This window comes from Candida theae (assembly GCF_024610275.1).
Source record: "Candida theae strain CBS 12239 chromosome Unknown scaffold22, whole genome shotgun sequence".
Classification (NCBI taxonomy): Eukaryota; Fungi; Ascomycota; class Pichiomycetes; order Serinales; family Debaryomycetaceae; genus Lodderomyces; species Lodderomyces theae.
In genome coordinates, this window is record NW_026261494.1 from 23,654 (window position 1) to 45,774 (window position 22,121).

Sequence of the window (22,121 nt, forward strand, 5' to 3'; positions counted from 1 at the left end):
GGAGAGTGGTACTTTGATAGGGACAAGAAGGATGCGCTTGCAATTGAAATACGGCGCTGCTTCAATATCGTGAAAAGAAAGGAGTTTTCTTAAATTTGTCCCTCTTTCTTTTTTTTTTAAAAAAAAGAAAAAGAAAACTCTCTGATATCACAAAATTCTTGTGCTTAGTCAGTAAAGAATACTCGAAAAGTCTATAAAATTCTACTGATCTATTTATTTCTGCCATGTACCCTCCACCTATTGACTCTTTTTGCCAATTCTTCCACACTCGTCCAATCTATATATCCCCAGCAAATACGCCAATCTTGTCACCACTAAATCGATGGCCATTTCGATTGAATCTCTCGCCAAGTCAATCTTTGATCCGTCAATTTCTTGCCAGTTTACCGCAATCTCCTTCATTGCCATTCCTTGCATTTGCCCTAAAAGCAACACCTCCACGTCAAATATCCATCTCTCTGTATGCATATGGGGGAAGATTCGTTGCACTGAGTCAATGTTGAACATTTTGAATCCACATTGAGTATCGTGAATCCTTCGGATACCAAAAACAAACACCAATGTGTGAAGTCCATACATCAAAAAGTTTCGTATAAGCGACCTTTTCACCACCGCATCGGTATTGACCATGTGTGCCCGTGAGCCAATGGCTATTGCCGGTTCCTTTGGGTGTGAGTCAAGGTATTCAATCAATCCCACCACGTCTGAGAATCGAGTAGCACCGTCTGCATCCGCAAACAAAGCATATTTACCCTGAGTATGCAAAAGACCATGGGTGACGGCGCCACCTTTACCTCTATTTTTTGACAATTGGACAACCTTCAATGTGTGAGGTTCTAGGCTGTATTTGTTTGCCAATTTGATTGCGTATTCGGCAGTTCCGTCACTAGATCCATCGTCAACGATGATAATCTCGTAATTTTTGGGGTAATGCTGTTTGAGGAACTCCGTGGCCTCACTCATCATCTTGTCTAATCTTTTGGTTTCATTGTAACACGGTATCACAACACTTATTTCTACTTTAGGAACTCTTTTGGGGCTCGTTGAGCAAATTCTAGGTGGTAGGTCGTAACTTGCATTTGTTGCGTCATTGGTTTTGTAAAACGATTCATTGGATGTCGGTGGTCTTGGTTTATGAGAAAGTAATATTAATGTCGCGTACAATATAGCCAATAGCACACCTATCGTGGCAGCTATATATATCATGTACATTGCAAAAACAGCTAGTGACTTGACTTGATGCAAACGCTGAAACAGAATCAAGAAAACAGAAATTGACACGTGGTGAGTTCTTGTCTGGTTTTGACAGGTTGTATGATTGAAACAATGTTGAAAAATGTTGACAAAAAAAAAAATAAAAGAGAAAATGATTTAATTTACGCGAGTGTAAAACACAGGCAAGTTGAACAAGTTGGCAAGCACATCAAACAAGAAGTCATTGAAACTTAGATTACTAGAGCCTTCACAAAATACACTCCACTACAAAACATACACCATATATACACACTCCACTCCCCTCAGAATATCTAAGCCCTACAATGCCAACTTCGTTACCCTGTTATTGATGATTCTTGCATTATTCAAAAAAATCTCCACAACTTCTTCCAACCTGAAAGAATCAGTACCTTGTCTAACCTTATCAATAGATTGGAATATCTCCAACGTATCAGCTTCCATCTCGACTTCATATTTTGTCTCATGATTCACCACTTTCTTACCTGACTTGTTCTTGTACTCACGGGGAACCATTACTCGCGTAAGATCAAACTGGGTGATTGTTGGTGTATGAGTAAATGAAACGCGCTTCTTTTCACGTTGCATTTGTGGACTGCTCTTTGACATGATAGATTCAACGTTACCCTCGGGTACTGGAACTTCCAACGAAAGCGAAAGACGTAAATCATACATTGCCTGCGGGCTGTGGATGTACAAGTCAGCAATTCGTTCCTTTTGGATGGCAGTGTATCTGGGTGGGTCGAGTAGATTGTCCTTTGATATTCTCACCTTGCGCAAATGTTCATGTTTACCACCTAGCTGATAAAATGAATCGGTTTGATCAGATTCGAGCATTTTGAATTTCCGCTTGTCTCGAATGCTATGGTCAGTCTTTTTATCCTCTTGGAATTTTCTCTCTAACTCGTCAAACATTTTACGTATATCGTTCCATGCAATCTCTTCAACCTCCATATCAAATCTTATATCCGAATCGTTGGTGTATATGCACTCGGTTATAACATTCAAATTAATCCTATTCCCTGTTCGTTTGTCAATGATTTTTCCAAATTTCAACTCTAATTCAACAAATGCTCTGTTGGAATCTTCGATATTGGCAAAGTTGGCAAATATCCATTCCGATATTGTACGCGTAATCGATGATGGTGGAATCACACCGGTTATACTACATTGTAGATCAACGTAATTTGTTACGGTTCTGTCAAAGACTGGCTTCAGTGAAATTCTCGTTACCTCTTCCACATGGCCACGGTCATTGAGTGAACCACCGTCGTAAACATCACCAGCACCACGTTCGTTAGGAGGAACCCACCTTTGCGCCCAGATTGGAGGTGTGTTGTATCTGCGAGGTTTATTTGATTGCTTGATCTTTTTGATCTTGGTCAAGTCATCTTCATCTGGAATAACCGTGGGTGTGGTACTTGATTTCCTTTCACTATGACGCGGCGTAGAGTTTGCCTCTTCACGTTTGTTTGTGGGCGGGGGATGATCTTCAGGATTGGTCAAGTTGGCAATACTATTTCGTTTTGAGGTATTTGGACTTGTTCGCGAGCTCGAGAACCCACTATTGCTGCCCGCCTGAGTTGGAGGTGGTCTTTGGGCCAAAACTGGAGAGCTCAAGGCACTTGAGGAAAACGGTTTTCGAAACTCACTTAAGGGTGGAGGACCTTGTTGATGTTCTTGAGGCAGCGGCACGTGTGCTTCCGTATTGGCCCTTGGTGGTTCCTCCTCTTGCGTCGTGTCGTTCAACATATTTGTGATGGAATGTCTTTCATGGACCGATTGTATGGAAGAGCGACTAGACTGTGGTTGACGAGGAGGGCCTTGCTGTTGCTGCTGCTGCTGCTGCGCTTGAGGAACCGATGACCGCAGTACATTGGAAGTGGAGGGAGATTGTGCTGGTTGAGAAGTCGACTTTGAGTCACCTTGAGGAGGATCATTGTTTAATATTGAGCCGACATTCATGTTGTAGGTCTTTTGAGCAATTGAAAACTGTATCCAATACTATAGGAATACTTCTGTTGAATTGAAATACTTTCAAAACCGATGGTTTCTTCTTGTTTTCATTTTATTTTTTATTTTTTTTTTTCTTTTTGGTTTGTCGTTTATTTCTCGCTACCAAAGAGAATACAAACAGATGGGGTTCGCTAGCACTTTTACTTTATCTAACTAACTAACCATATACAGCTTTTCTATCCACAGTTGAATACCATTAGATCTTTGAACGTCCCAAGTTTTTGTTTAATCTGTCTGCTACAGCAGAGATGAACTCCTCAGTAGTGACGTAGCTCGATCTGTCGGTTTTTCCTTGAGCCAACGCCAAATCCTTGGTCATTTTGTGATCTTTAGAAACGGTGTCAATGACAGCCTTTTCCAAGTTTTGGGCAAACTCGACAACTTCCGGGGTGTCATCCAATTTACCTCTTTGAATCAATCCTCTGGTCCATGCGTAGATTGATGCAATGGAGTTTGTGGAAGTTTCCTTGCCTTGTTGGTGTTGTCTATAATGTCTCGTGACTGTACCATGGGCAGCCTCGGCTTCAAAAGCCTTTCCATCTGGGGTGGTTAAAACCGAAGTCATCAAACCCAAAGAACCAAATCCTTGAGCGACAATGTCGGATTGGACATCACCATCGTAGTTTTTCATGGCAATAATGTAACCACCTTTCGATTTCAACATTTGTGCCACCATATCATCAATCAATCTATGTTCATACCAGATTCCCAATTTGTCCATTTCCGGTTTGAATTTGGTAGCATACAAGTTTTCAAATATATCCTTGAATCTTCCATCGTATTTCTTCAAGATGGTGTTTTTAGTGGATGAAAACAAGTTCATTTTACGTTCAATTGCCAATCTGAAGGAACTGAGGGCAAAGTCAGTAATGGACTCGTCAGTGTTGTACATAGCCAATCCAACACCTGGTCCTTTGAAATCGTAAACCGGGTATTCAACTGGCTCACCGCCATCCTTTGGAGAAAACACCAATTTCAATTCTCCTGCTTGAGGTACAATTATATCGGTAGCTTTGTATTGATCACCAAAAGCGTGTCTTCCGATGATAATTGGTTTTTCCCATGAAGGGACGATTCTGGGAATGTTGTCAATGACAATTGGTTCTCTAAACACCGTACCACCAAGAATGTTTCTCAAGGTACCGTTTGGAGAGAGCCACATTTTCTTCAACTTGAATTCCTCAACTCTTTGTTCATCTGGGGTGATGGTGGCGCATTTAACACCAACCCCATACTTTAAAATAGCTTCAGCAGCATCAGTAGTGACCTTGTCATCTGTCTGATCTCTATATTCAATACCCAAGTCGTAATATTTCAAATCAATGTCCAAGTATGGGAGAATCAATTTGTCCTTGATGAATTGCCAAATGATTCTGGTCATTTCGTCACCATCCATTTCAACTATGGGGTTTTTGACTTTGATTTTTTGTGATTCTGGCATGATTAACTGTAATGTCTATGTGGTGGAGGAGAAGGAGGAGGAGGAGGTGTGTGTGTGGAATAAATATATTGTTATAGCGGGGAACTCCGAAGGGATTTTAATAAGATGTAATTTTCTTTAACTTTCAAAACTGGATACGATGCAAAATTGGAAAGATATGTTACCAAAATTGCAGATTGTGTTATGTGTTTAGTAGATTGCACTGGTTCCAATGGAAATGAGTTAATGGGGAAGAGAGGAAGTTTTAAAAATCAGGAAAATATTCAATACAGCAAACGCAAAGGGAATTTGACTTTAATTTATACATTTTGTCAAAAAATATATACCATTTTTAAAACATTTAAAATTACAAATTGCAAAAAAACAGAAAAAAACAGAAAAAAACAGAAAACAAAATAAAACAAAAAATAAAAGAAAAAAAGCAAAGTATTTCCGTTTAAAACAGTATTGGCATTTAATAGTATTAACAATAATAGTTACATTAATAATAATTAGTAGGAGGAACTTGTGTATGGGAGGAGTTATATTTATTTATTTATTTATTTATGTATGTATGGCGCGATTTCTTTACCCGCAAAGACAAAAGACAAAAGACAAAAGACAAAGAGAATAAAAAAAAAAGGTTAAAAAAATTGACTCCGAAAAGTTTATACCCACTCGAAGTTGAGTACGTTGATGGAAGCAGACATCAGAAAACTAGATGGTGTAGAGTCATAGATCTTAGGAGAATTGTACCAGTATGTTTGCAGGTACAAACATCGACAGCTGTACAACAAACTACCTGCTCTTTCTTCTCAATCGGTAAATGGTATCCCCAAAGAAAAGAAGATATTTAGCCGATGGTTATGGAAAAAAAAAAAAAAAAAGGAACACAATCGAAAAGAGAAAAAAAAAGAAAAGCAAAAAAATTTTTTTTTTTTCTCTTTTTAAATGGAAAATGGAAAAAGGCGGGGAAGAAGCTGGAGAACGCGTGAAAGTATCGAAAGCAGGACTTTTACGGGAAAGATTCAGAAACCAAACACAGTCCTCGAAGTTCTTATGTGTGCTTACAAGTGGTTCTCATTTTCGTTGTCTATGCCGGTACAACCTATTGATATGTAACTTTTGCCAAACATGCATCAACGCCTAATAACGGATTGTAAATCCGAAAAAGAGAAGGCGAGGTTGCCACTTTCTCCGACCAACAATGGATATTACCGGCTTTGTTACTACTCTGCATACAATTTAAACTCTCTTACTCTCAATTTGGGGACCAGATATTTCATCCACAGATTTTCCAAATTGTGGCTGTTGATGCTTGATCGTTCTGGTTGTTTCCATTCCACTGAAAATTAGGTAGACACTCTTTTGTTGTACGGTATCGCATCTCGACAGTTTCTTCTTACAATTCATTATCGTAGGAATTGTAACACCTTTCTATCCAACCACAACACGTCAAAGTATCCGAGTAGGTGGAGCCACATAATTAGCTTTTTGTTATCTCCGTTGAATATTACTCAATCTGTCCAAACCTTTTTCCGTTATATATTTTATCTCGGGAGTGGAGACAATATAGAAGTGGGGGTTTTGTCCCCCTTTGCACTCCGAGAAAATCCATCCATACTCCGAGTTTCTCCCGGGTGACACAAAACGTGCAGATCTGGATCAAATTAATAAAAGAGTAATTTACATTTTCCAAGGGCTATAGTTGGTCTGTGTGCTCTATTTGATTAGTAAGATGATAAAACGATAAAGGTCCTCCTCATGATTAATAGATTCCTTATCATTAGTGCTCGGTAAGCAGAAACATGCACTTTTGCTTTTGCCCTTACAAAATGGGCTCTTCTGCAATAGATATCTGCGATTCATCCCGTACTTGGAAGTATGCTCTTATCAGATCCATGCAAGTTGAATTTGCGGCTTCCAACTATTGCTCCACCATCATCCACATTCCGTTTTCCGCGGTTTACAGGTGTTTTCAGAAGTGCATTATTGTCCACTAGCCCCTAACATAATGCTAGATTGTGTGTACCCCTAATGTCCAAACCTCTTGAATCTTGACTCCAAGAATCTACTGGAAATTTACTGCAGTCTGGGGTGTCATCATCACCACTTTTGCAACCACTCTTACTCTTTACATTAAAAACAACATCTACAACCCCCAGGCACTGATCCTTAAAGCTCACAACGAATTTTGTTGCACTACTTTTAATTTAATTTACAATGGAGTTATTGTTCCGTAATGTTCTCTCAGCAGATTACGCATATTTCATATTAGGACAGGTTTGGATCGCAGGGTAGGTACTAAGTGGTGCCACTTCAAAGCAAAACTGGCCATCTTTTACTACTGCAGATAAAAATCAATATAAACCACTCGTGTTTCACCAATAAAAAATTTAAATTCTAAAAAAGTGGCCATGTACAAGGACAATTGCTCATAGGGCTATCCTTTTAATGTCGTTCGAGTAAAGGGTTGCATGTTAAGAGATAAATACATCGTTCTTGCATTGATCTAATAGCTTACACTTTGTGTTAGTCAGCACCATCCCGATCCCCACCCACACTCCTGATCGTATTATGACGTATTTCGCGTCGGTCGGTCATTGTTTACCATTTCTTCCACTTTTTTTTCGTATTCTATTTTTGGTCTCCAAATTGTGTAATCCCATATAACATCATCAAACAAGTAGTTTGTTCAATCTTCTTGAACAATCAACAAAGATTATAGCCTTTCTTCCAACAGGCTTGGTTTTGGACAGGAATACATACTTGTTAATAACATGTCACTGAGCCAAGATGGGCAGGGGGAGATCGAGATTCTGAATCAAGGCAAGGAGGAAACCACAGGCAACGATGTACCAATGCCTCAAAGTACACTTCATGTTACATATCCCGACAGCCAAAACCCTTCACCTATCAAACCTACTCATAGCTCAAGAAGAACCCACAAAGTCAAGCCCAGTTTAAAATCTGCACGCTCATTTGATTATCCAACGTTGTCAGTCAAATGTCCTCCCAATTCGCTAAGACCAGTGAGCACCACTGTCCCCTCAACTCCATTGATTCCCAAACATGTACGTCTGCCCAAAAAGAAGCCCTCATTGAACAAATTGAATATCCGTTCACAAGTTTTCAAAAGAAACGCAGCAAATTTCTTACATAGTCCAAGTTTCGGTCAAGGGACAACTGATACTGACCTTGGCGATGATGATGATGATGATGATAATAATAATAATAATGTAGACCTAGCGTCATCTTCCAAAGCTAGCGACTCCAACGTTTCAAGCTGTCATGAGAGTTTACTAGATCCTATTCTGTCATTGAGAAACTACTACAATGACTTTACCACAATTGACTGGACGAAGGCATATCTCAAAGCCAATCAATTCAAATTTTCCGTGGAAAAAGGAGAATGGATAGGATATGGCAAAACAAATGATTTGGATGACTATACTAATACTAAAAAGATTCCATTATTCCAGAAACAATACTTTACAGTTGGTAAGTGGATATTGATCATCATTATTGGGCTATTTTTCTCACTAATCGCATTCATGATAGACAAAGTTGAAATAGTCCTAGTAGGAGTCAAGTATGGCTATTGCAAAACCAATTGGTTTGCAAGTCAAGTCTCTTGCTGTGCTGACGAAACACAAAACAAAGCAAAAGTGGCGAGTCTCAATAAAATGACTGGCGAGCCACAGTGTTCCAATTGGATCAGCTGGTCCCAGATGTTTCACAGCTTGTACTTTGGTGGTATCATTCGGTTAGATTTTGTTGTCTATGTTGCACTAACAGTGGTTTTAGCTATTGCTGCATGTTTGATCACATTAACAACAAGAATAATCACGGGGATAGAAAAAGAGACGCCAGCTGACGAGTCTCACCAAAAGTCACAATTCAAAGTACCTCAACCCCATACCAAGCCGCGGATTATTTACACAGGCATGAGCTCAGGAGTACCAGAAGTGAAAATCATCCTCTCGGGATTCGTCATACGTCGTTTTCTTGGGGTTTACACACTAATCACAAAGTCAGTGGCATTGGTATTGGCTATTGCCTCAGGTATGTCATTGGGGAAAGAAGGCCCCTATGTCCATTTAGCAACCTGTGTGGGAAATATCACATCACGTTACTTCCCGTTCATATACACTAACGATTTCTTTGAGAAGCAAATATTATCAGCGAGTGCTTCTGCTGGGGTGGCGCTAGCTTTTGGGTCACCACTAGGAGGCGTTTTGTTTATATTGGAGGAAATCAACAATCACCTACCAAATCATCAATTATTTCAAGTCTTTTTTTGTGCCATTATATCGACATTGTTTTTAAAAGTGTTGGATCCATATGGTACAGGCAAAACGGTATTGTTTGAGCTTGAGTATTACTCCGACTGGAAACCCATTGAATTGCTCTCCTTCATTGTGTTGGGAGTTGCAGGTGGGGTGTTTGGTGCTAGTTTTGTCAAGTTTATCAATTGGTGGCCCAAAGTGTTTCGCAAACATCGAATAATAAAGCAAAATCCGACTTTTGAGGTGGGGATCATTGCGCTTGTGACTGGACTCGTTACGTTTTGGAACCCTTATACCAAACAGGCATCGGCGGAATTGGTTTTGGATCTTGCAACACCATGCACGGGTCGTGAGTTAGACCGTTCGCTATGTCCAACTACAAATGAAGAATTCATGCATGAGCTATGGTCATTGTCTTTTGCATTGGTGGTCAAGATTGCGTTAACTTTTGTCACGTTTGGGTTAAAAGTGCCTTGTGGAATATACGTGCCGTCAATGGTTGTTGGGGCCTTGTTTGGCCGCATTTTCGCAATGTCCATTCAGTGGGTTACATTTTGGGACAGTGCAGGCGATGGGATTGTACGCCAAGGAGCAATAGATTTTGGTATTTATGCAATGATATCTGCTGGAGCCTTCATGGCCGGAGTCACACGAATGAACATTACAATCGTTGTCATTATGTTTGAGTTGACTCTGTCGTACACGTACGTTTTACCCATAGCCATAGCCATATCGGTGGCTAATTGGTCGGGAGGAATATTGGAAAAGAATTCACTATATGAGTCGGTATTGATAAACAATGATTACCCTTTCATGGCACTGGATGCCGAACCAATCGATCCAAGGACTAAGGTGATTGACATAGTAGATGATAGCCTCGTTTTTGCCCAGGACAAGTCCAAGAGCAACAGTATTTATATCGATGTCTCACATCTGAGCTATGTCTCGGCTGCTATCCTTGAGGACAAACTCCATAATCTTGCAGATAAAAGTCTATTAGACGGATGCATTCCAATCATTAAAAATGGAACTTGTTTGGGCCTTGTTTACTTTGCAGATTTGGAGATTTTTCTTGATCGGATAAATGCGTTCTTGGAGGAACTGGGAGTTACTCAACGGGAAGTTGGGGAGATATATTGTCGAGTGATAAATAATGACTATGGAGTGGAAGCTAGGCCTCAACAACTTGATCGTGATGCTGACTACTTCACATACGGATCTACAACATCACTGGATGAAGTTCTGTTGTTTGAAGAATTGACTGATCTTACCCCGGTTGTTGACACCCATCCACTTTTCATTAGCGAGGACTCGCCATTAAGTTTTGCTAACTTGATATTTGAGCGTATTGGAAATCGAGTCATTGTGGTGTTGAACAAGGATGATGGTTCTTGTTGTGGGGTTTTGCATAAGAAAGCTTTGGTTGATTATTTACGAAGAAGTGAGTGTTTGGAAGAGTAGAGACACGTGAGAGATGACCCCTAGGAGACCATGAGATGCGATACATGCAGTGAGTGCTGTTAACTATGTCCACACAACTCTACTCGATGCGATTATGGAACCTTTGACAAGGTTGGGTTTTTTTTTTCTTCAACTTGCAGCTAATATAGAAATCAGTGATCAACTGTTGACACAAATCTAATTGCGTTGGCAAAGTTACGTAATTGATACATTGGGCTTCAAATCCAATGCCATAATGGGCCAAGATTTTGCAACTAGGAGGAGTCACATGTTGCGACAAAATTCTCAGTAACTCAACCGGGTCGTATTGATATAACTCGTACATTCTCAAATGTAGTTGGTATACCTCATATGATATGATAAGATAATGGATGACTTCAACAAAAGTGGCACTACTAAGCATATTGAACTTGAGAAACAACATGAGTGAAAATTTGTTCAATGATGCGTCAAGTGAAGGTGTGTTTTGGAAATATTGCAACAATAGTTGCACCACTTGAGAGATTAGCGCACCCTGGACATCAAGTTTATAACATTCAAGTGATGCAGAATACTCTAATATTAATTCAGTGAACCTTTCCGAAACTGATTCAACCTGGCCATTGTGAATATCCATGACTTTGATTCGAATGTTGTCGAGAACGGTGGAGTTGTGTCCTGAGAATTGCATGTCGTTGGCATCTTTAGTGCTGAGCAACTTTAAAATGCTCGTGTCTTGTCTATGCAATATATCAGCCAAGATGCAAAGAAACTTTTCCGACACTCGACTCTCTTGAAGCTTATCATTCAAGTACAATTGGAAAAAGAAATTACCAAAAAGTTTGCTCAAGGTAGTGGTCGCACCCAAGCTCAACAGTGTTTGCAAAATGAATAGCATCGTGTCGTCATTATATCCTGGCGCTTTCGACAGCTTTTTAAATGTGTTGAAGAATGTTGCAAAGTACCGTAATCCCAATTCAGGACTTGCTCCCTCTATAACTTTGATCACTGCACTCAAAACTGGCTCATGAACGGATATGTGCAACAACTGGTCTTCTTGGGGTGGGAAAAAGTACAAGTTTGTCATGGTATCAAACACACTAATTGGCTGTGAACACAAGTATTCATTCAATTGACGTGAACGGCGACTTAGTCTGACGAAATTTTCCCAGTTTGCAGTTTTGAATGTTTTCAACTCATGCATAAGAAAATTTTCGATAATCTGCTGGATTGGAAGAAAATTAACCAGATGACGACGTATTTCTTCGTTGATGGAAGATGAGGTCGACTCGCTTAACCAAATAGCGATTATGTCAATATTTGTCTCACAAATTTTCAAGACATCACTCACGAGTCTGTTAGTGTAAGGGAGTTGGTATGGAGCCAATTGATTGTGAATGGTTAATGTGTTTAGATGATTTGATAAGATAGTGGCGACGATGGGGATGACTTCCCGACAATCGTTGGTGTTGGCATAAACCATGAATGTCCTGATAAAGTATGTGGTTAGTTCAAATAGCTGTCTGTCATTGCAAACAACTGTACTCAATTGGATCGGAAATCGATGTTGCAAGACTTGCCAAATAGAGCGAGTGTTTGTGCAAATTTCCGTGGTACGTAGCTCTCTCAATTTGCTAATCAACTCATCAGTGACTCTTTTACGTTCCTTAATGCATAAGTTTGGAATCTCAAACTAGAAAATATATGTTAGTATTTCTTATCTGTTTTAAAGCTTGTGTTAACCAACCGACTTACATTGTGTTTATATTCCTCAATCGGTTTTATAAGTTTATCCAACTGGTGCTTTATAACATAGGTATCGTAGTTTAGTCTCAGTCTAGCGCTAAGCTCCTCCAACTTGATAAATGTCATCTCTTTTGAAATACAGTTGTAAGTGTATAAAAGTCCAACTCTGATATGCTGAAGAATGATGATTGCAAAAAAAACAAAAGGGAGAAACACCCCATTTTTGTTTTGCGGGTGATGAAACACTTTTAATTTTTGTGCAACTATTGTAAACACCTCCCACATACACACACACACACATACACACACACATACACACACACATACACACACTCACAACTTTGACGTAGTTTTGATACAAACTATATATATTCACTTTATACAGTATCATGTGGGATTGCAATCTGTTTCACATCACAAAACTTGTTTAAAACGACCCGTTCAATTCACTGCTTATAAAGTCAGCACTCACTATCCTCAATTATACTGAAATTTGCACATATCAAGGGGGGGGTAAGATTATGTATACCTACAACAAGTTTGGTTCAAGAGCATCAACTGCCACGTCAGGAACACAGTCATCCAAACAGACTCTGTCCTCTTTGTCTACAGTCACCACAACCCACACAGCTCACACCAAGTCCGCAAAGCTTACTTCATCGGATAAGATAAAGAAGGATACAAGCAAGGCAGTTTTGCAGCCCATAGATTACAGCAATCACTACATACATACTGGCGAGTATGCCACAAAGTTCATTCGCAACGTGGTCAACCCACTTGATGGATACCCAAAACTAAACAAGCTACACGAGTTAAAGAAACAACAAGTGGCCAAACATGCAACAAAGGCATTTGGTGTTCGCTGTCCCACTGACAAAATTGTCCCCACCTTAAACACTTGGATTCAAAAACACAATCTCAAGTTTGATGTCATCATGATTGGTGCATTAGTTGACAACCAGTTCATATTACCAGTTTTGAACAGTTTACCAATCCACAAATTGTGCTCCAAACCCGGCTTCTTGTTCATATGGTCAACTACACAAAAGATTCAGCAATTGACAAAGTTGTTAAACAATGACAACTTTAACAAGAAATTCAGACGATCAGAAGAGCTCATATTCTTGCCAATCAACGACAAGTCGCCTTATTATCCGCATGTCGCCAACACGGCCGACGAAAAGTCGTTATTTGAAAAGCAACAATGGCATTGCTGGATGTGCATCACTGGCACCGTGAGAAGATCTACTGATAACGATTTGATCCATTGCAATATCGACACCGATCTACAAATTGAAAGTCCATCATGCTCCAAGAATGACCGCAATGCATGTCCTGTACAAATTTACCAAGTAGCTGAAAATTTCTCAAATTCAAATAGAAGATTGCATATTATCCCATCAAAATTGGGACCTGAAACTCATGTCAAGTTACGGCCAGGTTGGGTTATACTTGGTCCTGATGTTTTGCTAAACAACTTTGACCCTGAAACTTATAATGATGAGTTGCATGCCAAATCGGTCATCAAGTACAAGCAAGCTAATACTAGTACCAATACAAATTTGTCGGCCCTGTTCTTGGTGCCGCAAACAAGCGAGATTGAGGATTTGAGACCAAAGAGTCCAGTAGTTTCAGCTAAGTGAGTTAGTATATATACTTAGTAGCATATTAATTCTATCTTTTTTGGTTTAATCAGAAAGGTTTGATGAATGTTATAGGAACTGTTTGTCAGCACTGTATGACTCTGAGTGAGCTGAGTAAGGTTTTCATCATCAACAAAGATACGGAATCATTGCGAAGGTTACATACATCTTGTAATTGAGTTCAAGGAGCTGAGTATATGTATAGATTCCAATGCGTAAAATTTTTCTCACAAAAAATATGAAAAAAAAGCAGGCATTAATTTAATCGATGTAAATAGTATAGTCAATAAAAAAAATAATAAATAAAAAAACAAAAAAGCACTATACACGTACAATATGGGAGTATCGATCATATTTGAAAACAGGATATCAAAAATGGAAAAGAGAATACTGCAGCTCCCCTCTTTTTTTCAACTAAACAAACAAAAGAGCAACAAGGTAGCCCAATGAAGCACCAGCAGCCAAGCCGACAGCCCCATTGGTGACAGTGGCTGGAGATTCGGTTGGGCCCACAGTTTCAGTTCCTGTCCCCGTTTGGTTAGTGTGAGTAGTAGTCTCATTATGAGCAGTGGTGTGCTCGGTGGTGGTGTTTGCCTGACCTCCAGCTCCACCAGCTCCCTCTGTTCCAGTCGTAACATCTGTAGTAACTGTCACAGTCTCTTGTCCTTCAGTGCCGGTGCCTGTGCCTGTGCCGGTTCCAGTTCCAGTTCCAGTACCAGCACCAGTGTTTGTATCCGTAGCGGTTGTTGTTTCTTCCCCACCTGTACCTCCACCATTGGTGGGAGTTACAATTACTCCAGTTGGCGATTGTGGTGTTGGAGCTGGAGTTGGCTGTTCCCCACCGGCTGGCTCCTCAGGATTGATGATGGTTGTTGTAAAGCCAACAATCACAGTACTCCCTTGAGCCACAATTCTAGTTGCAGCTAAAGCGATTGGTATTAAGGATGTGAATTTCATTGCGAGTTGTTGTGTGAGAAATTTGGGATGAGGGAAGAAGGACTTACTTCTCTCTGGTTTGTAGGGAACAGGCTGACTTCGGGTTATTTATACGGCCAGACATGATCTCTACTCCACTGCTTTTTCCTTTGGTTGCTACTTTGCAAAGGAAATTACAAGCATGAAGCCATATTTGTTGCATAAAATTGCAGCCAAAAGAAAAATAAAACAAAATATAAAATAAAAAGGAAAAAGGAAAAATCTTTTTCACAATGATGCTGCAGAATCAAGTATTTAGGTAATCTCTCAGTGCGATCGTACTTATTTACTCTACTAAAGTACGTACAAATGCGTTTCTAAAGGCAAACCTGTATTATAATCCAACTATTAACTCTTTTAAATCTAAAGTAAGGCAACAGCAGCAACATAAGCCAATGCTCCAGCACTCAAGTAACTAGCACCAGCACTAGCAGATGAGGAACCAGAAGAGCCACCGCCGCTCGAACCAGATGAAGACGAGCCGCTTGATCCTGATGATTTACTGCTTCCACCTCCAGATCCTGATTGGGTCTCGGAGCCACCAGATCCACCGGCAGCACCAGTCTCTCCTCCACCAGTCTCCTCAGAACCACTTTCTTCAGCACCAGTTTCTCCAGCACCAGTTTCTTCGGATCCAGTTTCTCCGCCACCGGCAGCACCAGTCTCTCCAGCACCAGTTTCCTCGGATCCAGTTTCCTCGGATCCGGTTTCTCCTCCAGCACCTCCAGCAGCTCCAGTTTCTCCAGAGCCGGTCTCTTCCGCACCGGTCTCCTCAGATCCTCCAGCAGCATCACTTGCACCTGAAGCACCTTCAGTCTCTAATGCACCACCGGCAGCACCAGCACCAGATGTAGCAGCACCGGCAGCAGAAGCACCACCAGAGGTAGCAGCGCCAGCAGCGGAGGCTCCGCCGGAAGTTGCAGCACCAATAGCACCAGCAGCGCCTGAAGTTGCAGCACCAGCAACAGATGCAGCACCTGAAGCAGCATCAGCGGCCAAGACGTTCTTTTGTTGAACGATATCATTTTGAGCTGCAACAGCGAATGAAACGATTGGTAGTATAACTGAGTATCTCATTACTGTAAATTTTATGTATAGTATTAGTGCGTTTTTGGGAACGTTAGTTGTTGGGGAGAAAGAAGTTCAACCCCAAATTCAGGATACACTGTGCCCTTTATATAACGTTTCAGCTCGAAGGCTTTGTGTGGCCTCGAGGTTGAGACACGAAATCGGAACTTTGATTCATTGGTCTATTGTTTGCAAACGTATGATTGCTAGAATAGTAACGTCATTAGTGCCACATTTTTGATGTATATGTGTGTGTGTGTGTGGTTGTGGAGAGACGGATTCTGTGATACTTGCTCCCTGTTTATGAAAGGGGTAACCCTGTTTTATGACACAAATAATGCCGAAACAATAGGTCAATTATCCTGCAGTGTGTATGTAGTGGCTGTGTACTCTGAAATTGTCCTACACATAGCTTTTCTCGGGTATATCACACGACCAACTGAAAGCCTTATTGTTGCAAATGTGTTTATTTACCTTTTAACTCTCTTTGGTAAATTATGCTGGTTCACCCACAACAGGAAAAGCTCTTCTCATATTACACGCACAACCCCTCACAGCCTACACTTGTTTCAGGCACGGTTACACGAACTCGAGACTTATCGACGCGCTCTGATCAATCGTGCTCTACATAGCAATTTTTTTTTCTCTTTTGTGGTTTGCGGTGAACGCCCCCCTGAAAGGAATAGTGATTTCGCCAAGATGGTGCCTGAGAAAACACGCAACTACAGATCCAGACCCAACGTATTCAGCTTGAGCGAAGAATGTACATCCACGAATCTCAAACGGGACACCATTAGAGAGCAGTAGTGCACAATGTCCAATTTTACAGTCACACTACTTTCCGCAAGAATATGTCTATATTAATGTGCAGTACATGCAACAAAAAGTGTTTTGTTCATGACGTAATAAGATTTATAGGTTGCGGTTTCCCCATTAAGCTTTTCAAGTAGCATGTTGCATTGCAAAGCACATTGCTGTGGCAGTAGTGTCTACCTATGTAGTTTTTTGAACCCATCTATGATGAGTTGAAATCGACGGCAGTTGTTGTTGTTGATGTTGTTGTTGTTGTTGAAAACAGGTATTAAATTTCGAAGTTCTTGCTTGTCGCTTTTTTGTTTGCGAAAATTTGCGACACTACAGACACAACGCGAACGGAATACTCTAGAAAAATGGCGATGTAGGTGCTCTGCAATTGATAATTACAATCTCTAGCTTGATTCCAGACACCAATAATTGAAGACTATGAAGAATTCGTCTGGTAGGTATGAGCAATAGAAAGCATGCCCTTGACTACGATAGTGATGACGATTATAACCCTACCGAATCGAGGACAGGGAAGCGGATGAAGTTGGATCAACTCTTTGGAAATTTGAAATTGACCGACGAAAAGGTAGGTGCGGGAGCAAGTGACAATGATAATGAGAACGAGTATATTCTTCCTCAAATCAAGTCTGACAGTGGGGGGATATTCAAATCTAAACCTACACGTACCTATACATCATCTCAGCTTGATTCTTATATAAATGAAAAAATCACCCAGCATTTTCAAGACATCATTACCGAGGGATTGAAGGTTTTGCCTTGGTACAACTACCGCTTCTTAGTCCTATACCGTTTGCAAAGATGGTTTGTCAAGCTTTTCAATCGATTCATCAGAAAATATAACGCAAAGAACAACACATCAATCCGGTCCTTCAAAGATCACAATCAGATTCTTCAAGTTGTACGTGATGGACTACTATCGTGGCAAGAATTGGGCAACATAATAAATGAAGAGAACAAGTTGGAAATGAAACGGCTTTCACTCAAAGAAGAGAAAAGACAGGCAAAGAGAGACAACAAGAAAATTGAGGAGGAGACCGAGGCATACAAGGATTTGGGATACAACTATTGGGATAATTTAAACTTTGACCGAGACTTGGATATGCTAGATGAGACAGATGAGCCCAAATCTGAACCGATACAGGAAGAGGGCTATGTTGATGTGCCGATGAATGAGTGTGAGGGCGAGGGCGAGGGCGAGGGCGAGATGGCTAATAAACACAGTAGACATGGAGTAGAAGCAAACTACGGCTCATATTATTATAGAGATTGAACTAGAGTTTGCCTGGATGTATTAATATATGGAATTATGTTGTTGCACTTCTCCCTTGTACAGTCTTTTTATTTTTTATTTCATACCAATGCGACATAATAATTCATACCAACGCGACATTTATTTTGTTTGTCTTTGAGAGAATTATTGCACAATCGACTTTACCATATCAAATGAAATAGGGCCACAGAAGGATGTCGAAGCAAGAGTCAACTTAATTTTGTCTCGTTCAGGTCTGCATCTCTAAAGAGCACAAATTTAACTCACACATGGGACAACTAACTATTTAAATCAAGACGAGTCAGCCAAAATAGAGTGGCAATGATACGCCTTTAGTGTGCCTTGTTATGTCTTTAATATATTGACCCTCAGTTGGATTTAGTTTATCGTGGGCCCTTTTTACACTAATGAGAAACAAGGCATTTTCAGTACTATGTAAATATTCCATTAATCGGTAGTTTGATAATTTTAAGTAGTCCTCTTACGTGTATCGGCATAAGAAAACCTCTTCTAAACAAACAATTGCCGAGTTACTCGAAGCATTGCATGTTGACTCCGTGACTACTATGCTGGAGGAGAAGCTAATAGCACCTTGGGTAGTTTGCACAAGGCCCAGACCTTAGTATTAACAAACCATAATGTGTTGCAATGTTTACTTGCTGACATGTCGCTAGGAAATGAGCACTCAATATGTCTATATCTGGTCAATGCAAGACTGTAATTTGTTGAGGATGATAGTGTGTTGCAGAAAAGGGTGAGGGTGATTTGAAATGCCCGTCGATGAAATGCTTTGATCCGAACTAAGTATGGGCGTGTATGGTGTAGTGAAATGCTGTTTCCATTTTGAGTGACCGATCGATAACACTAATGTGCCTTTCGGAATATTCCACACTTTGCCTTTGCGAAGTCAGGCTCCTTGAGGTATCGAGTTTACTAGGAAACAATCCAACAGCCTTTGTTTTGTGAACGGAATTTGGCATGAGATGGAGATAATCGGTTTATAACTATCTACACACTGATAACATTTGTCTCTCTGAGAAACGATGCCAGTCTTTGTAAGATATATTGTGTTCGAACTACCGCCATATAATATGAATTATAGCAACTTGCAACAGTTTATGCAGTCGAAATCGGATGTTACACAAACATAGAGTTTCCATTGCAAGGTGAAAGAAACGTATGAGAAAACAGAAAAACCAATAAAGAGAAAATAAACTACACTTAGCCAGCAAATTTCCAGCGTACAATAAAACTTCCACGTCGGCGGTGTCATCTGAGGCACACCACATCATGGGAATCTATATAACAACATACATACTCACACGTGGATACTCAATACTATCACTGAAGAGCCTGATACAATTTTGCAGTCCCAAATTAAGCGCCGAGATGTCAGATTAATAATGAGGAAACTATAGGAAAACTGGCTCCTAATATACATATACAACAAATTGCCTTGACGTTGGCTGATCTTTAATCTCACAATAATGATATCCCTAACAAGCCTACCGTGTGAAGCATTGGAAGAGGTTTTCCATCAACTCGACCAACACTATACATTAGCACTTGCTCCGTTGCATTCCAAGCTTTACTACATTGCTAAACCTAAATTATACAGAAACATATATGTGTACACACCCTGGCCTATAATTGAATATGGTGTCGAATCAAATGAACAGGGAGAAACTTTCCACATCTCCAAGAACCTCAACAACTTCAAGAGCAAAAAGTATTCAATCATCTCATCAGATACGCTTGAGAGATATTTGGCGAAAATGGACAAGACACAGGAGATTTATCATTTGGAATTATACGGACACAATATGACAATTATTGAGTGCATTCTCAGACACTTTTCCAAAATTAGGTTTTTTCAACTAGTTGTACACTATGGTTATTCTCCGCTTCATTATTGGAAACCATATTATATTTGGTTGCTTCAAAATTATATTGGGTTTTGCCCTCACAGTACAGTTTACATTGCCCCAGAAACGAACTTGGCCAAATTCCCCATATTTCATGATAATATCAATCTGATCCGAACAGATGGCATCAACTGGGCAGATAATTTCGATTGTCTTCATCGGCTCAAAAACGTGACTAAGCTAGTAATGCTTGTCTGTAAAGGTGATAATCTTACAAGTTATCGATGTTGTTTCAAGCTTCAAGTATTGGAAATTAGTCAATCCTCGGATTCTCATTTTTTTCCCAATTTTCTATTGAGTGATGCCTTTGAGACCGTTTTTCTTAAAGAATTGACTCTATTTGGAGATTTTAATCCCAACACTTTGTTTAAGAGTAATGATTTGGAGGAAGAGTTTCCAAAATTGTTGCTCTTTTGCTTACGGCTCTCGGGAAACGGAGAGAGAGAAGCAGCTTTCGCTCTTCAAGATTGGAGAGGGTTTAAGCATAGCAAGGTCAGATATCTTATCTTATCAAGTCTCAGTTGTTTGACAAGTGATGTAATGGCAGTGTGTGACTTGCTTGCAAAGTTTCCTAATAGTAGTGTCAACTGGTGGTACGAACCGACACTACCCCTTAGGTTGCTAACTCACAATTTCCGAGTTCTCAGTCCCGATCTTCCATTTGGAATCATTGGGTACCACTTTTATGGGTTGCACTGCAGGGACCTCACGAATTTCAGGCAGAAGGTTACTATCGGTGGATTCACGAACAAGACTGTGGAAGTTAAATTAGAAAAGTATTATACTGAAGCTGAGTTGTATACCATTTATAAACTGTGGTCCAAAAGGTATGTAAGTCTGGAAATGTCTGAATTTTAGAGTTGATGGTGGGGTTGTTTGTCTTTGAGAGAATTATTGCACAATTGGCTTTAATATGGTATCAAATGAAATAGGGACACGGAGAAGGACTTTTTCATGTTCTATTTTTTTTGGTGCGAAATTTGGATTTGATAATTTTCAGTGGTGTCTGTTACATGTATCGACACATAGTGAACAATGTCATCAACAATGTCTTCGAAGGTAGCAATTGCAAATTTGTGTAAAGCTTTGTTTCTTGAATATTTAGTTGAAGTTTGCCAGCGTAACACTGATGAATCATTGAAAGATTTACATAAGAAGTACGAAGCTCGTCGAAATAAAAAATCTGGGGTCAATATTCAAGAGATTAAAAAGTTGCTCAAGCCTGCCTTAGGATCAAGTATGGATGGTGCAGATCCCAATACCATTGCCGAAATAGCAGAGGAACTCAGTGATATCCTCAAACTAGACAAGAAAGCAATATCTGTGCCTATGAATCCTAAATGTGCAAAGGCTGTTCGATCATTATGCACCACAATACACGACTATTGTAACTCCAAGTGGGAAGGGGGTGCATTATTTGCTGAATCATTAGGCAATTTAATCACCCTCTCATTCTGTTTTTATTTTACCACGGATATCATACAAGTTGGAAGTCGTGGTCATGAGTTACCAGCGAGATCAAACAAACTCAACGAGGAGATATTCAATGATTTTAAAATCAATACTTCTCCTACGCATGATATTGCAGTGGAGAGAGAAAGTTTTATGTCGCTTACTATGGGACAATTCAAGGGGTTTCAATTACCGGTGTTCTCTCTCCCAACTGATGAAAATACGGCATATGTTGAAAGTGCTTGGTCAAGTCGCTTGGCCAGTACGTTTTTAATCCCAATCTTTTCATTTTACCAGATGAAACTTTGTCAAGAAAAATTAGAGAGTATTAGTCATTCCAACACCAACGTGCTGAAGAGACCAGATTTTTCGGTGGTGAGAGATGGCTCTGTTATTGCGTTGCTGTCAGTTCATACCAATTCACTGAAAGATGTTACTGACGACGAGATCCTTTTAAGTCTTGAAATCAAATTAGGAACAACTACAAACAAATTGGATGACCCTATTCTTTTATGCGGCACGACAATAACAGAATTCTCTACCCACTTTCTAAGTAGATTCCAAGTCTATATCTATACATTAGCCTTAAAAGCACTAGCTTGTTGCTTTTACTGTGACCACACTACAAGTAAGGTTTGAAGTTTTATGTCGTATTAGTATGAAATTTTTGTCGTCTTAGTATGAACAATTATGTCTCACTAGAGTTGTTAGTTTTGTGCTCTGAAAACGTCGGAGGCGGACATTTGGCAATGGAAAAGATTTTTTTTTTTCCTCATTGAGAACGGCCATCTAATTTCACTTTCTCTCCCTTTCTCTTTT

The 22,121-nt window shown here is 40.0% G+C and overlaps 11 protein-coding genes across 11 annotated transcripts; 5 read left to right on the forward strand and 6 right to left on the reverse strand. All coding sequences in view use genetic code 12, as the record gives it.

Moving 5' to 3' along the window:
• Positions 1 to 237: 237 nt before the first annotated feature.
• Positions 238 to 1,212, reverse strand: ALG5 (dolichyl-phosphate beta-glucosyltransferase; the record flags this gene model as incomplete). The annotated part of the gene is made up of 1 exon (XM_051754742.1): positions 238 to 1,212. One exon carries the CDS (start codon positions 1,210 to 1,212, stop codon positions 238 to 240), a length of 975 nt encoding a protein of 324 aa, XP_051606268.1.
• A 321-nt stretch (positions 1,213 to 1,533) lies between these two features.
• On the reverse strand, positions 1,534 to 3,198 carry CET1 (polynucleotide 5'-phosphatase; the record flags this gene model as incomplete). Its single annotated transcript, XM_051754743.1, has 1 exon — positions 1,534 to 3,198. The coding sequence occupies one exon, from the start codon at positions 3,196 to 3,198 to the stop codon at positions 1,534 to 1,536; it is 1,665 nt and encodes a 554-aa protein (XP_051606269.1).
• Positions 3,199 to 3,445: 247 nt separating this feature from the next.
• Positions 3,446 to 4,690, reverse strand: IDP2 (isocitrate dehydrogenase (NADP(+)); the record flags this gene model as incomplete). Its single annotated transcript, XM_051754745.1, has 1 exon — positions 3,446 to 4,690. The coding sequence occupies one exon, from the start codon at positions 4,688 to 4,690 to the stop codon at positions 3,446 to 3,448; it is 1,245 nt and encodes a 414-aa protein (XP_051606270.1).
• A 2,759-nt stretch (positions 4,691 to 7,449) lies between these two features.
• GEF2 (Gef2p) lies at positions 7,450 to 10,419 on the forward strand (the record flags this gene model as incomplete). Its single annotated transcript, XM_051754746.1, has 1 exon — positions 7,450 to 10,419. One exon carries the CDS (start codon positions 7,450 to 7,452, stop codon positions 10,417 to 10,419), a length of 2,970 nt encoding a protein of 989 aa, XP_051606271.1.
• A 79-nt stretch (positions 10,420 to 10,498) lies between these two features.
• KGF57_005160 (uncharacterized protein) lies at positions 10,499 to 12,270 on the reverse strand (the record flags this gene model as incomplete). The annotated part of the gene is made up of 2 exons (XM_051754747.1): positions 10,499 to 12,091; positions 12,142 to 12,270. The coding sequence occupies 2 exons, from the start codon at positions 12,268 to 12,270 to the stop codon at positions 10,499 to 10,501; spliced, it is 1,722 nt and encodes a 573-aa protein (XP_051606272.1).
• A 395-nt stretch (positions 12,271 to 12,665) lies between these two features.
• On the forward strand, positions 12,666 to 13,787 carry KAR4 (Kar4p; the record flags this gene model as incomplete). The annotated part of the gene is made up of 1 exon (XM_051754748.1): positions 12,666 to 13,787. The coding sequence occupies one exon, from the start codon at positions 12,666 to 12,668 to the stop codon at positions 13,785 to 13,787; it is 1,122 nt and encodes a 373-aa protein (XP_051606273.1).
• A 414-nt stretch (positions 13,788 to 14,201) lies between these two features.
• Positions 14,202 to 14,744, reverse strand: PGA22 (Pga22p; the record flags this gene model as incomplete). Its single annotated transcript, XM_051754749.1, has 1 exon — positions 14,202 to 14,744. One exon carries the CDS (start codon positions 14,742 to 14,744, stop codon positions 14,202 to 14,204), a length of 543 nt encoding a protein of 180 aa, XP_051606274.1.
• A 381-nt stretch (positions 14,745 to 15,125) lies between these two features.
• PGA23 (Pga23p) lies at positions 15,126 to 15,839 on the reverse strand (the record flags this gene model as incomplete). Its single annotated transcript, XM_051754750.1, has 1 exon — positions 15,126 to 15,839. The coding sequence occupies one exon, from the start codon at positions 15,837 to 15,839 to the stop codon at positions 15,126 to 15,128; it is 714 nt and encodes a 237-aa protein (XP_051606275.1).
• A 1,255-nt stretch (positions 15,840 to 17,094) lies between these two features.
• KGF57_005164 (uncharacterized protein) lies at positions 17,095 to 17,925 on the forward strand (the record flags this gene model as incomplete). The annotated part of the gene is made up of 1 exon (XM_051754751.1): positions 17,095 to 17,925. One exon carries the CDS (start codon positions 17,095 to 17,097, stop codon positions 17,923 to 17,925), a length of 831 nt encoding a protein of 276 aa, XP_051606276.1.
• Positions 17,926 to 19,412: 1,487 nt separating this feature from the next.
• On the forward strand, positions 19,413 to 20,708 carry KGF57_005165 (uncharacterized protein; the record flags this gene model as incomplete). Its single annotated transcript, XM_051754752.1, has 1 exon — positions 19,413 to 20,708. The coding sequence occupies one exon, from the start codon at positions 19,413 to 19,415 to the stop codon at positions 20,706 to 20,708; it is 1,296 nt and encodes a 431-aa protein (XP_051606277.1).
• A 189-nt stretch (positions 20,709 to 20,897) lies between these two features.
• On the forward strand, positions 20,898 to 21,941 carry KGF57_005166 (uncharacterized protein; the record flags this gene model as incomplete). Its single annotated transcript, XM_051754753.1, has 1 exon — positions 20,898 to 21,941. The coding sequence occupies one exon, from the start codon at positions 20,898 to 20,900 to the stop codon at positions 21,939 to 21,941; it is 1,044 nt and encodes a 347-aa protein (XP_051606278.1).
• Positions 21,942 to 22,121: the final 180 nt, after the last annotated feature.